The following is a 15,342-nucleotide window of genomic DNA, read 5'->3' on the forward strand; positions in this document are numbered from 1 at the left end:
GAAGTATGGCAGGGAAACCCTCTTAAATCTAAATTCTAGCGCAAACGGAGACTTTTTAAACGCTGTACTTACCGATCCAGTGTGGCCAGCAGAGATCAACAGAGGCTGGTGCAGCAACAATGGGAGCGCGGCTACAAGGAAAACCCGGAGAAAACATTGGGGTAAGCGGGGGGGGGGGGGGATTCAGAATAGGCTGAGAGCCCAAGCCTTTCATCCTCCTCTGCCCAGCATTCTTCTGGCGAACGTCCAGTCCCTGAAAAACAAGCTGGATGACCTCAGGGCGAGGGTCAGATCCCAGCGGGACAAAAGGGACTGCACCATCGAAACATGGCTGACCTCACTGATTCCGGATCAGGTAATCTGCCCAACCAAGTCCTTCACTGTCCATCGTGCTGACAGAACAAAAGCATCTGGGAAATCCAAGGGTGGAGGAGTCTGCTTCATGACCAACAACAACAACTGGTGCAACCCTGGAAATATCAAGATGCTTTCCTGTTCCTGCTCGCCGGATCTGGAGCACCTGACGATCTCATGCCGCCCATTCTACCTTCCCGGGAGTTCGGCTCAGTGATCGTCACAGCCGTCTACATTCCACCGCATGTGGACACCGACATGGCACTATCGGCCCTACACGATGTGCTATGTCGACATCAAAACAAGGACACCAGGATGCGGCTATGGTGGTGGCTGGAGATTTTAATAAATCAAATCTCAAGAAGGTCATGCCAAACTTCTACCAACACATCACGTGTGCCACCAGGGGGGAAAGAACATTGGACCACTGCTATACGCCGTTCCAGAAGGGCTACAAGGACGTTTCACTCCCTCCCCAAGTAAAATCTGACCATGCTGCCATTTTCCTGCTGCCGGAGTATAAACAGACGATAGTTCGGGAAGCGGCAGTGACGAGGGACGTAAAACGGTGGTCCGACCAGTCAGAGGCCATGCTGCAAGATGCACTGAGCGATGTCGACTGGAATGTGTTCCAAGCAAGTTCCAGTGATGTCAGTGAGGTCGCGGAAGCAGTCACGGACTTCATCGCAACAATAACCGACAACATCGTCCCTACGGTAAGGGTAAGCACCTTCCCGAATCAAAAACCCTGGGTTGACAGGTCCGTTCGTGTGGCCTTGAATGCTCGCACCGCTGCCTACAACTCGGGCCTGGCATCCGGAACCATGGACGTCTACAAGATAGAGTCCTACCGGCTGCAAAGGGCGGTGAAGGACGCAAAAAATGAGGTACAGGGACAAGACGGAGTCACAGATGGAGCATCAGGACACCAGACGCCTGTGGCAGGGGCTACGGACTGTAACCAACTACCGGAGCACCCCACCCTCATCCGCAAGTGCCAGCACCTCCCTAGCTGATGACCTGAACTCCTTTTACGCTCGTTTCGAGACGGGCAACACCACCCCAGGTCTACCGACTATTGACAATACCGCCAGCATAAGGGACAAATGTGCACACATTCTCACTGTCCGAGCACGATGTGAGGAGGGCTCTGACACGGGTGAACACGAGGAAAGCTGCAGGCCCCGATGGCATCTCGGGGCGAGTACTTAAGTCCTGTGCTACGCAGCTAGATCCGGTGCTCACTACAATATTCAACCTCTCCCTGGACAAGTCCGTGGTCCCTGCCTGCTTCAAAAAATCCATCATTGTACCGGTACCTAAAAATGCCTCCCCAGCCTGTCTGAATGACTACTATCCGGTGGCCCTCACCTCGGTGGTCATGAAATGCTTTGAGAGGCTGGTGAAGAAACACATCTGCGCCTTCCTCCCTCGCAACATGGACCCGTTACAATTCGCATACCGTCCGAACAGATCCACGGACGATGCGGTCTCCCAGGTTTTGCACACCGCTCTCTCTCATCTTGACAGCCAGAAGGGGGGCTACGTAAGGATGCTGTTCATATACTTCAGTTCAGCCTTCAACATGATAGTCCCCACCAGACTGGCCGAGAAGCTCCTGGAATTAGGGCTCAACACCCTCCTGTGTGCCTGGGCCCTGGACTTTCTCACCGCTAGGCCCCAGGTAGTCAAGATGGGAGGGACTATATCGAAGTCCCTCACCCTGAGTACAGGATCCCCACAGGGTTGCGTCCTCAGCCTCCTATTGTACTCCCTGTACACACATGACTGTGTGGCTAGGTTCAGCTCCAACTCGATAATCAAGTTTGCTGATGACACTGTGGTGGTGGGCCTGATCTCAGACAACGATGAGAAGGCCTACCGGGAGGAGGTGGCTGATCTGGCACTCTGGTGTCAGGACAACAGCCTCCTCTTGAACATCAAAAAAACTAAGAAGTTGATCGTGGACTTTAGGAGGGCACATCATCCGAGGACGTACACACTATTGAAGATAAATGGGGATATTGTGGATAGGGTGAGCTGCTTTAAATACCTGGGAGTCCACATCTCTGAGGATATGACATGGACATCACACGCTGCAGCACTCGTGAGTAAGGCAAGGCAGCGCCTATACCAACTCAGGCAATTGAGGAAATTCAGAGTGTCTCCGAGGATCCTCCAGTGCTTCTACTCAGCGGCTGTGGAAAGCATCTTGTCCGGAAATATCACAATCTGGTTTGGGAATTGCTCTGCCCAGGACAAGAAGGCTCTGCAGTGAGTAGTGCGTTCGGCCGAACGCACTGTGGGAACTTCACGTCCCTCTGCAGGACCTATACATCAGGAGGTGCAACTCCAGAGCCAATAAGATCATGGGAGACCCCTTCCACCCCTGCAACGGACTGTTCCAGCTGCTACATTCAGGCAAACTCCTCCGTTGCCATGCTTTGAGAACGGAGAGGTTGAGAAGGAGTTTCTTCCCAGAGGCCATTAGGACTGTAAACTCCTATCTCACCAGGGACTAACTTTACTGTACCATTCTACTGTTTTTTTTTTTAGTTGCTGTTTTTTTCCCTTTTTCCTTCCGCCCACAATATTTAATATGTAAAAGAATATGTGATTCTGTTCCATTCTGTTTATTGTTTGTTTGTTTGTTTGTTTTTTGCACAATGTCCGCGAGCATTGCCACTTTTCATTTCACTGCACATCTCGTATGTGTATGTGACGAATAAACTTGACTTGACTTGACTTGAGAGTCTGTGCCAGGGGTAAACTTGCGGGGAGGGCAGGAGTGTTGAGAAGGAGGGGGTCGGGGATAATGCCAGTAACTCACTCACTCACCGTTGCCGCAGCTCTCCGGGGCGCGAAGCCACCCCCACTGTAGCCGGGGCTAGAAGCAGCTCGGGGAGCTGCGAGCGGCCGCCGGGACCCGACAGCAGAACTGGCCGCCACTTCAGCGCCTTCTGTCAGCCCGCTCACCTTTGGCAGTGCTCTCCGTCTGAACACCTCTCATCTGCCGCTCGCTCATGACAGCCCCTTCCAGCAAATCCTTAAATTCCCACAGCCGAGTAACCTCAATCACGCTGTTGGAATTTAAGGATTTGCGGGACATGAGTGAGGCCAGCGAGCGGCAGGAGAGAGGTTTTTAGACGGAGAGCTGTCAGAGGTGAGCGGGGGCCGGCAGAGGGCGCTGAGGTGGCGGCCGGTTCTGCTGTCCGGCCCGGCGGCCGCTCACACCCACCCGTGCTGCTTCTTCCCCTCCGCCTCAATGCGGTGGCTCTGTGCAAGGAGCGTTGCAAGTGGCATTATCCCGATCCCCTCCTTCACAACACTCCTGCCCTCCCCGCAACTTTACCCCAGACCAGATTCCCCAAACGCTGTGAAAGGAGTTCTCCCCCACACCCCGGGAAATACAGTTTCAAAAACATCACCAAGAAATGTACTTACCACATCATTGGTACACGAGCTCCATTCTTCTATCTCTGTTTCCTAAGATACACTTAAAATAATGCCAATCCATATTTGAAAACCCCGCCAAGAAACTAGCGCTGCGCATGCGCACTAGGCTGCTGCGCCTGCGCAGTGCTGAAAAGGCAGAATTTCTGCTGCCTTCAGCCCTGCTTGAAATTGACGGCTTCCAGCAGCGCTAACTGCACGTGGGCTGCACAGACCTTCAAGGGTTACAAGCGCTGCAGTTGAAAGGCACGGAGAATTATGCCTTCCTCAGAGATCGATCTCTTAGATAGGCATAATTCTCCCATGTCTTTACTATTTAGATTTAGTTATTACCATTTTATAATTTTAGTCAGGGTAGGCACGTGCCTGATATATATATACACATACACACATACTCAAAAAACAAACAGAACAGTGCAACAATAATAATAATAGTCTATTGTAGTTATGACAATAGACTATTGAGAAAGACTATTCTGAAAGATTCTACTTTTAATTGTCATTGGCAAGATCGATTACATTGTATAACATTAAAAACTAGCTAAGTTATCAAACTACTACCCTCCCATGTACATCTTAAAGTTTTTTTCTGCATTCAGGAATGTGATCGAGCACAGTGGAAGCTGGGGAGTGTCTCACACCCGGGTTCCCACTGAATCCAGGCCAGGACACGTGGCTTTGATTGCAGGGTTTTATGAAGATGTCAGTGCTGTTGCTAAAGGTATGCAGTACTTAATATCTGTTGGAAATAATAATTCGCTTTACTGCCAGACACAAAATATTCTACTTGAACATCTTTCCAATGGGTGTGTTTTGAGAAGGTAAATGAATGAATACTAAAAATTGTACATAAAAATGGAATTGATTATCATCTGTATTTTGTTTAAAATCAGGGAAATATTTGTGATTTTCATTTTAGTTAGATGGTAAATTATAGTTTACTTAGCGTCGCACTGGGCAGATTGATGTTAATGCCAAGTTTTATCTCGGAATTACAGATTTTGTTTTTACAAATTGAGGAATCTGAAGTTGTATTCAGTTTATTTGAATGGTCTAATTCTATAACACAAAAATTATACATTAAAAAAAAAATTTGATTTTTAAAGTATATTGATCCCATCTTGATACAATTTTCTTTTTTTTTATTTGCCCAGTCTTACAAATACAAGTTAGCAGCATTGTTTGTCAAAAAGACAGTGCTAATGAACTAAGCAGAATAGTATCCGTCAAATAGCTGAGTTCAAAACATAAGGAGAAGTAAAAGTTCTGAGCTTATTATTATGGCTACAATTTGGAAAGAGTTAAGAGCTAAACTTGCATTTCAGCAATAAAATCAGCAAAAGTTGAAAGCTCAGTATATCAGATAACATCATCTGACCAGCTGAACATATCCAGCATTTTTGTTTTAACTTCTGACATCAAGTGCCTTCTAGAGTTATGGAAATGACTATGCCCCATGTAGCATGTGGCTTTTTACATACACATGTTTAATTCCTGCAGGTTGGAAAGAGAACCCGGTTGAATATGATTCTGTTTTTAATGAGAGCAAACACACCTGGTGCTGGGGAAGCCCTGACATTTTACCAATGTTTGCAAAAGGTAGGTAAATGTGGATTGTTACCACCTCAAAGCAAACTGTAAAAATGTTATTTATCTCTGTTCAATTTGTTGGATCGAACAGGTAGGTTGTAAGGAGGCAAGAGAGGTGAGGAGGTTGAGGGATGCAACTCCAGAGTTTAGGAAAATCAAAAAACTCCTGATGTTGGAAATTTGAAATAAAAAACAGAAAATGTTGGAAACACACAATTAGTCAGACAGCACTTGTGGAAAGGAGAATGTTCACGGTCCTTTTCTCAGTCTGACAATGTTTACCAGTATTTTCTGTTTTTTGTGCCAAAGTGTAGAGCTCTGGCTGTTCAAGGGACAGCCTCCAGGTGAGGAGTGATTACATTCAAAAGCATCCATGAGGTCAGATTTGGAAGCGTTTAGACTTCTCGAATGCGAAAGATTTCAAAATAAAGGATGGGCAAGTATGTGGAAATCGGAAAAGAATAATAAAAACTTTGTAAACAAGGTGTTGCTTAACTGGCAATTAACACAGTGTGATGGGTGAAAAGGACTCTAAATAAAGACTTGGTGGGTACAGAGTCATGCAGTAGACTTTATACAAAGAGGATGGGAAATGGAAGGGAAGCCAGGAGAGTGTTGATTAGTTGCCTGGAAGTAACAAAGGCGAGAATGAGGATTCAGCAACAGATAACCTAAGGCAAAGATGACATTAAGAAGGTAGAAGTATGTATTTCCTTGAAAGTGGCAACACAGGTAGATAGGTTGGTCAAGAAGGCTTTTGGCACCTTTGCCAAATTTACTTTTCCAAATGTACTCCTGCATCACTTTCTTTGGGACATTGATGACTGCATCGGAGCTGCCTCCTGTACCCATGCAGAACTTGTCAACTTCATCTGCAGAAGGGTTTTGGCCGGAAACGTTGCCTATTTCCTTCGCTCCATAGATGCTGCCTCACCCGCTGAGTGTCTCCAGCACTTTTGTCTACCTTCGTCAACTTCATCCACTTGACTACCAACTTCCACCCTGCTTTCAGATTCACTTGAACCATCTCTAAATCTCTCTCCCTTTTTGATCACTCTATATCTCTATCTGAGGAGACAGGCTATTCACATCTACTGCAAACCCACTGTCTCTCACAACTGCCTAGACTACACCTGCTCTCAGCATATCTCTTGCAAGGAGGCCATCCTTTTCTCCTAGTTCCCCCGTCAAGATGAGGTATTCCACTAGAACACATCTGAGATGTTATGATTTATATCTCCACCCCACAGTTATGGAAGGAGGCCGCATTTGCGTTTCCTGTGTTGCCCACAGTTCTGCTCTCACCAACAACACCCACAGCCACCCCACCTTGACAGATAGAACAGGGTGCTTACCCCTCACCCCACCCGCATCTGCATCCAACATGATATTCTTTGACATTTCCCCCAGGTTCAATGCAATCCCATCACCAGTCACCCTCTCCACCCCTCTCTACGTCTCCTTGGTTCGCTCACCCCTCCCCCTCCCTAGGCACTTTCCCCTGCAACTACAGGCGCAACACCTGTCCTTACTCCTCCTCCCTACCTCGGTTCCAGGCTCAAACAGCCCTCTCAGGTGAGATAGAAGTAGACATGCACTTTCTCCAAACTCATCTATTGCATCCGGTGCTCTCAATGTGGTCTCCTTGGCATTGCTGAGACCTAGTGTAGACTAGGTGACTCCTTTGCCGAACACTTGTGCTCTGTCCATTAGGGCCTACTGAAGCTCCTCATTGCAAGCCACTTCATCATTCCCATACTAACTTGTCTGTCCTCAGCCTCCTGCATTGTCAGAGTGATGCCACACGCAAAGTGGAAGAACAGCACGTCATATTCCATTTGCAATGCTTACAATCCAACAGCATAAACATTAAATTATTTGATTTTGGGTAGTATTTCCCCCAGTGCCTTCAGACTTACACAGGTGTTCACACCCACCCACCCTTCTTTCCAACTCTCAACACCACCCTCCCCTGTCACCCAGTTCCTTTTTACCTCCTCCACCTCCTCCTTCTACTCACCACTCACTCCTACCCCTTCTGCGTCCCCCGATTTCCCCCCCACCCCACTCTGTTTGCAGCTACATACCATTCCCTCCCTCAGGTTCTGTATTTCACTTGTCACCTTTCTTCCCTATTTGATTCCACCAGCTGCAACCCTTTGACTTTTCCACTTATCACCTCCAGCTTTGATTACTATCACCATCCTTTGCCCACATCTGATTCACCTGCCATTCAACACACCCATGTAGACCCACGTGTCATTTACCAACTCTTGCGCCGCCCCTTCCCCTCACCGCTGTGATCCCTCTGTTCCAGACATGAAGAAGGGTACCGATCCGAAAAGCCACCCGTCCATTTCACTCTAAATCTGCAAATAGTTGACGCATGTAAAAAGGGAACTGCTGTAATCATGGGGGACTTCAATTTTCATATTAATTGGGCAAACCAAACTGGGCAGGGTAGACTAGAGGAAGAGTTTATAGAATGTGTTAGAGACGGGTTCCTAGAACAGTATGTCACAGAACCGACAAGGGGGGAGGCAATCTTAGATCTGGTCCTGTGTAATGAAGCAGGATTAATTAAAAATGTCATAGTTAGGGACTCGTTGGGAACAAGTGACCACAATATGGTCGAATTCCATATTCAAATAGAAGGGGAGCAGGTTGAAACTCAGGCTAGGGTGCTTAGTCTAAATAAGGGGGATTATGAAGGTATGAGGACTGAGCTGATCAAAGTTGACTGGGATAGCAGACTCAAGAATAAGACGGTACATGAGCAGTGGTGTACGTTTAAGGATCTACTGTATAGCCTTCAAGAAAAATTTATTCCTATGAAGAAAAAAAGGGGTAAGGGTAAGAACAGTCAGCCATGGCTCAGTAAAACTATAAAGGATAGTATTCGGCTGAAGGCAAGGGCATATAAGGTAGCCAGAGATAGTGGGAGGGTAGAGGATTGGGAAGCATTTAAAGGTCAGCAAAAAGTAACTAAGAGATTAATTAAGACGGGGAAAATAGACTATGAAAGGAATTTAGCGAACAACATAAAAACTAATAGTAAGAGTTTTTATAGCTATATAAAAAGAAAAAGGGTGGCTAAGGTGAACGTTGGTCCATTGGAGGGTGAGACTGGAGAGTTGTTGGTGGGGAACATGGAAATGGCAAAGGCATTAAACGAGTATTTTGTATCAGTCTTCACCATAGAAGACACAAAAAATATTCCAACGCTGGATAAACAGGAGGCGGTAGGAATGGAGGAGCTAAATACTATTAAGATCACCAAGGAGGTGGTATTAGGGAAATTAATGAGACTGAAGGAGGATAAATCCCCTGGGCCTGATGGATTACATCCAAGGGTCTTGAGGGAGATAGCAGTGGGGATTGTGGATGCATTGGTGATAATTTTCTAAAACTCCCTGGAGGCAGGAACGGTCCCAGTGGATTGGAAAATGGCCAATGTAACACCTATATTTAAAAAAGGAAGTAAACAGAAGGCGGGTAACTATAGACCGGTTAGTCTAACATCGGTGGTGGGTAAAATGTTAGAGACAATTATTAAAGAAACACTAACGGGGCACTTGGATAAACATGACTTCATCAGACAGAACCAGCATGGTTTTGTGAAGGGGAAATCGTGTTTAACGAATCTGCTCGAATTCTTTGAGGAAGTAACAACCCGGGTGGATAAAGGGGAACCGGTGGATGTGGTATACTTGGACTTCCAAAAGGCTTTTGACAAGGTGCCACATAAGAGACTATTGCTAAAAATAAAAAATTATGGGATTGGGGGTAATATATTAGCATGGGTAGAGGATTGGCTAACAAATAGGAAGCAGAGAGTGGGGATAAATGGTTCATACTCGGGATGGCAACCGGTAACTAGCGGGGTTCCGCAAGGGTCGGTGCTGGGACCCCAGTTGTTCACAATTTATATAAATGATTTGGAGGAGGGAACCAAGTGTAATATATCAAAATTTGCGGACGATACGAAAATGGGAGGGATAGTAGGGGATGAGGAGGATAGGAAGAGTCTGCAAAAGGATATAGATAAGCTAGGTGAGTGGGCAACAACTTGGCAGATGAAATTTAATACTAATAAATGTGAAGTCATTCACTTTGGGGAAAAAAATGATAGGGCAAGTTATTTTCTAAATGAGGAGGAGCTGAGTTGTAATGCAACGCAAAGGGATCTAGGGGTATTAGTACATGAATCACTAAAAGTCAGTATGCAGGTGCAGCAAGCAATCAGGAAGGCCAATGGAGTTTTGGCCTTTATTGCTAGGGGGATTGAGTATAAAAACACGGAGGTCTTGCTGCAGCTGTACACGGTATTAGTGAGACCACATTTGGAATACTGTGTACAGTTCTGGGGTCCATACTTAAGAAAGGATGTACTAGCCCTGGAGGCAGTGCAGCGAAGGTTCACAAGATTAATTCCTGCAATGAGGGGATTGACATATGAGGAAAGGTTAAGTAAGCTGGGACTCTACTCTTTGGAGTTTAGAAGAATGAGAGGCGATCTCATTGAAACGTATAAGATCGTGAGGGGCCTTGATCGGGTGGATGCACCGAGGATGTTCCCAATGATCGGGGAGGCTAGAACTAGGGGACATAGTTGCAGAGTGAGGGGGGGCTCTTTTAAAACTGAGATGAGGAAGAACTTCTTCACCCAGAGGGTGGTTAGTTTGTGGAATTCACTGCCCCAGGGAGCAGTGGAAGCAGAAACGTTAAATATATTTAAGTCAAAAATAGATGTTTTTTTAGCTGCCAAGGGGATAAGGGGCTACGGGGAGAGGGCAGGGATATGGACCTAGGTATGGTTATTATAGTAAGACCTGAGTGATCTCCTGGACAAGTGTCGATCGCCTGGATTGGGGTCGGAGAGGAATTTCCCGGATTTTTTTCCCGAATTGGACCTGGGTTTTTATCCGGTTTTTTTCCTCCCCCAGGAGATCACGCGGTTCTTGGGGTGGAGAGGGGTGATAGCGGTATAAAGGGGAGGGTAGTGTCTTGTGTTCTGTGTCTTGTGTCTACTGTTTGTGGGTAAGTGTGTCTGTTTAGTGTTCAGCCATGAGTGAATGGCGGTGCGGGTTCGACGGACCTGGTGGTCTACTCTCGCACCTACTTTCTATGATTCTATGATTCTACAGTTGCTGCCTGGCTCTGAATCTTCCAGCAGTTTGTTTTTTTTGCTTAAGATTCCAGCAGTTTCTTGTGCCTCTTTTATGAAAGTTATTATTGAAAGAATTGAACCACCCTCTTCAGTGGTGTTTTTTTGGAGAACAAAAACATGCTGTGTTAATTTTACTTTTATAATGTCACATTAATGGCTTGGTCATCGAGTCATACAGCATGGAAACAGGCCCTTTGGCCCAATACAATACAATACAATACAATTTATTGTCATTTGAGCCTCAGTGAGGCTCAAACGAAATTCCGTTTCCACAGCCATACAAACAAAGACAATTCCTAGACATACACACAATTTAATTCACACAAACATCCATCACAGTGAACCCACTGTGATGGAAGGCAAAGTCTTTTCTCTCCCCTGTTCTCCATTTCTCTCCCGATGTCCAAGCCCCAGGCGGGCGATGATAAGTCCCACGGCCATTTTAGGCCGTGCCGGGCGATTTACGGCCCCGCTCCCGGTCTGGAATGTCCCACGGCCATGAAGCCGTGCCGGGCGATGTACGGCCCCACTCCGGGTCGTTCCAACCCCGCGACACGGGCTGGAGAAGTCGCGTTGCGGGAGCTCCGGGAAGCGGCCTCTCCACCCGGACACGCGAGCTCCCAATGTCCCAGTTCACCGGACCTGCGGCTGCATTGCTGGAGCCTCCGAGCCCCAGGAGTCGAGTCGCAGCAGCGAGTCACCACCACCCCCCACGCTCCGAGGCCGGCCAGCTGTGAGTAGTCTGCAGCTCCGCAGTCTCCCGAGCCCCCGGGTCGTTCAGGTTGGAGGCCGCTCCACGGTGCTAGGCCCCAACGACAACAGAGACGGAGACCCGACAGGGAAAAGGTCGGGTCTCCCGGACAGGGAAGAGATTTTAAACAGTTTCCCCCGCCCCCCACATGTACACATTTAAAACCAGTATTAAAAAAACACCAACACTACATTTAACAAGACAAAAAATTAAAAAAAAGACAGACAGGCTGTAGGGGCCGCTGCAACGGGTGAGTCGCACCGCCAACTTGCCCATGCCGACCAACTTGCCCCATCTACACTAGTCCCACCTGCCCCGCACATGGCCCATAACCCTCTAAACCTAGCCTATCCATGTACTGAATTCCCTTTCTTTCATGCTCATGGGTAACCAACCCTTGGACCTTTTTCACTCAAAGCTTTCCCAGAATTTTGAACATCTCTGTTTACCTTGTCTGTTTTAAGCAGAACAACCCAAATGCACGTTTTAAACTTTGTAGTAAATATCAACCAGTAAATATCCACTGATGAATAACTTGTGAAGCAATCTGGTGTGGATATTGTTCTTTCAGTGATAAGAGATTTGAGTCCCCTAGCATACAATTCCAAACTGTACAGCTTTGTTTCTTTGTCAGGCGAAAATCTGGTGCAAAGGTTGAGTGCATCACTGTGGCATGCACTGTTTGTGAATTGTTCATGAAATGTCACTGGTCTGATGCTTATGGATGTCTGAATTCAATTTTGATATAGAAATCTATGGCCAATATCAGAGTGCCCCCTCCCCCCCTTAAAAAACATTACAGTAGATTTATCTTCTACAACTGCACAATATCATAAAACCTGGGAATTTATAATAAAGATAATAATTTTAATCGGCCCCTGTGTATGTTCCTTTATTCATGTTTAAGCCAACAAACTGTTGACCACCACCATTCTTTTGCAGCAAGGTTCGTTTTACAACTGAAAAATATGCCAGAAATGTTGAAATAAGAGTCTGACTATTAAAAGTTGTGATTCATGATATAATTGATGTCCAAACTCCACGTGGTGAGATATTTTTATTTCACTATTAACTTGTTCGGCTAAATTGTCGAATTCTTGTGATACAGGTGCCAGTGGTGACCATGTTTATACCCACATGTATCCAGCTGAAAAGGAGGATTTTGCTGCTGCAGACGCCTCCAAACTGGACACTTGGGTATTTAATGAAGTAAAGGTATCTGCTGCTTTTTTTTATTTTGTGTAGTGACATCCTAATATTAACTTTGGAGATTTTAAAATTATTCATAGAAATGTTTATCTTCCTTGTAAAATGTAATTTCTCCTATTCTGATCTCTTTTGCATCTAATTCTTAGCTTGCATGAAGCTAAAGCATGGAATTACAGCCTAATTTTACAGCGATTGTTACTCCCATTTAAGATGTAACAATGAGATCATTTGGCTTTGCTATCATAGAATTCTTGGAAGCTGGGGTCCAGGCATGTTGTGGGACTTCAATAGAAGGAACATTACCGCGTTGAATTGTGCAAACTAATATATTTGTCACCCAGTGACACAATGCATTGTTCTTTGTCTCAACAGAATTTTTTTGAATATGCCAAAAGTAATGAAACACTTTCAAACAAAATGAAGGCAGATCAAGTTGTATATTTCCTGCATTTACTTGGCCTGGACACAAATGGACATGCTCACAGGCCAAAGTCACGGTAATCCTCGCTTATTCTTTGAAAATAAATTGTTTGCCTTCACTTTAGCCCTTATTTCAGTTCCCAAATCTTGCTAGGTTCATGTATTGTCTTTTGCTTGAAAGGGAGCAGGTGTTTAATTATCCTTCAAATACAAGCAAGTGCAAAACAGGGAGGTTACCAGTGAGCTGAAAATCAGTAATATAAAAATTGTTGTAAAACTATGGCATAGATGAGTATTGCTAGCTTGAGGAATAATCATTTGGTTCTGTGATTGGCGTTTCCAGTTAACTTATAACCATATAACAATTACAGCACGGAAACAGGCCATCTCGGCCCTACAAGTCCGTGCCGAACAACTTTTTTCCCTTAGTCCCACCTGCCTGCACTCATACCATAACCCTCCATTCCCTTCTCATCCATATGCCTATCCAATTTATTTTTAAATGATACCAACGAACCTGCCGCCACCACTTCCACTGGAAGCTCATTCCACACCGCTACTGCTCTCTGAGTAAAGAAGTTCCCCCTCATGTTACCCCTAAACTTCTGTCCCTTAATTCTGAAGTCATGTCCTCTTGTTTGAATCTTCCCTATTCTCAAAGGGAAAAGCTTGATCACATCAACTCTGTCTATCCCTCTCATCATTTTAAAGACCTCTATCAAGTCCCCCCTTAACCTTCTGCGCTCCAGAGAATAAAGACCTAACTTATTCAACCTATCTCTGTAACTTAGTTGTTGAAACCCAGGCAACATTCTAGTAAATCTCCTCTGTACGCTCTCTATTTTGTTGACATCCTTCCTATAATTGGGCGACCAAAATTGTACACCATACTATAGATTTGGTCTCACCAATGCCTTGTACAATTTTAACATTACATCCCAGCTTCTATACTCAATGCTCTGATTTATAAAGGCTAGCATACCAAAAGCTTTCTTTACCACCCTATCTATATGAGATTCCACCTTCAAGGAACTATGCACGGTTATTCCCAGATCCCTCTGTTCAACTGTATTCTTCAATTCCCTACCATTTATCATGTACGTCCTATTTTGATTTGTCCTGCCAAGGTGTAACACCTCACATTTATCAGCATTAAACTCCATCTGCCATCTTTCAGCCCATTTTTCCAAATGGCCTAAATCACTCTGTAGACTTTGGAAATCCTCTTCATTATCCACAACACCCCCTATCTTGGTATCATCTGCATACTTACTAATCCAATTTACCACCCCTTCATCCAGATCATTGATGTACATGACAAACAACAAAGGACCCAACACAGATCCCTGAGGCACCCCACTAGTCACCTGCCTCCAACCCGACAAACAGCCATCCACCATTACCCTCTGGCTTCTCCCATATCATGATCAATGATTTGATTTTCAGAGTAAGATAGAGGCATCCTGTTGTATTTGTTTTCAAAAGTCACAGAATATTATGGAATGAACAAGAAATGCATTTGGAGTTTAAGAACTGAAGTGAGGGTGACACATAAAAGATTTGACATCAGAGTTTGCAGATGATACCGGGTGAGAATGTATTGTCAGGAAGTGAGAATAGATCATTTTTAGAAAGTGTTAATTAAAGAGAATCAGTAGGATGATGGCAAATGCAATTAGACATCAGGTGAGTGTTAGTATATTTTGCATGCAGGTTAGTGTGTTTTATGTACAAGCAAGAACAGATGTAATTATATTTTAAGTGAGGAATGGATGAACAAAACAAAATATTGAGGTATGTAAGTTGCTAATAATCAACTCATAAGTGCAAACAAAATCATATATTATCCAAAATATATAGCATTATATTTATATATAGGGTCCATGATATTTTTTTAGACTTCACCACCCTCTAGTTTTACCATTGTTAGAATTTCTAGCATCTTAATATATGTGGAAATGTCATTGTTAGATAAGATTTTCATAAGAACCTACTCACTATTCTTGCCTCTTTGTCAACTGAAATGAAACCAACTTTTGAACTTGCAGTAGAATATGAACAGCTGTTTCAGTCTTATGTATCTGCTAATTTCCCATATCACGTTCTGTTCCTTCAACAAACTGTCCGGTCTATTTGCCAATCATGGTTTCGCCTTCAGTGACCAGCTCTGTTAATGTCTGTTAACCGTCTGTGTGGAGGGAAAAAAGGGTTTCTCTTTTTGTCCTAAATCTGTCAGTTAATTTTGCTCCCAAGTCTCCTCATTCCAGTTCCTTCAATACTGGGAATACTCTTTCAACTGACTCTGCTTCATCCCTTTGTTATTTGAACACAAAATTATTAATTTGTTCCATATTTTTCTCCATTGACTTTCTTTTGAAATTGTCATTTCTACATA

General features: G+C 44.9%; 1 protein-coding gene across 4 annotated transcripts in view; it reads left to right on the forward strand.

Moving 5' to 3' along the window:
* The window catches only part of pign (phosphatidylinositol glycan anchor biosynthesis class N), a 160,754-nt gene that overhangs the window by 30,479 nt on the left and 114,933 nt on the right, over positions 1-15,342 (forward strand). For all 4 annotated transcript variants that reach the window (XM_033048957.1, XM_033048948.1, XM_033048973.1 and 1 more), the window contains exons 3-6: positions 4,407-4,528; positions 5,308-5,406; positions 12,427-12,533; positions 12,900-13,024. In XM_033048957.1, the coding sequence (XP_032904848.1) occupies positions 4,407-4,528; positions 5,308-5,406; positions 12,427-12,533; positions 12,900-13,024 (453 nt within the window). The remainder of the gene's footprint in view (positions 1-4,406; positions 4,529-5,307; positions 5,407-12,426; positions 12,534-12,899; positions 13,025-15,342) is intronic.

The sequence above is a fragment of the Amblyraja radiata genome, chromosome 2 (assembly GCF_010909765.2).
Source record: "Amblyraja radiata isolate CabotCenter1 chromosome 2, sAmbRad1.1.pri, whole genome shotgun sequence".
Classification (NCBI taxonomy): Eukaryota; Metazoa; Chordata; class Chondrichthyes; order Rajiformes; family Rajidae; genus Amblyraja; species Amblyraja radiata.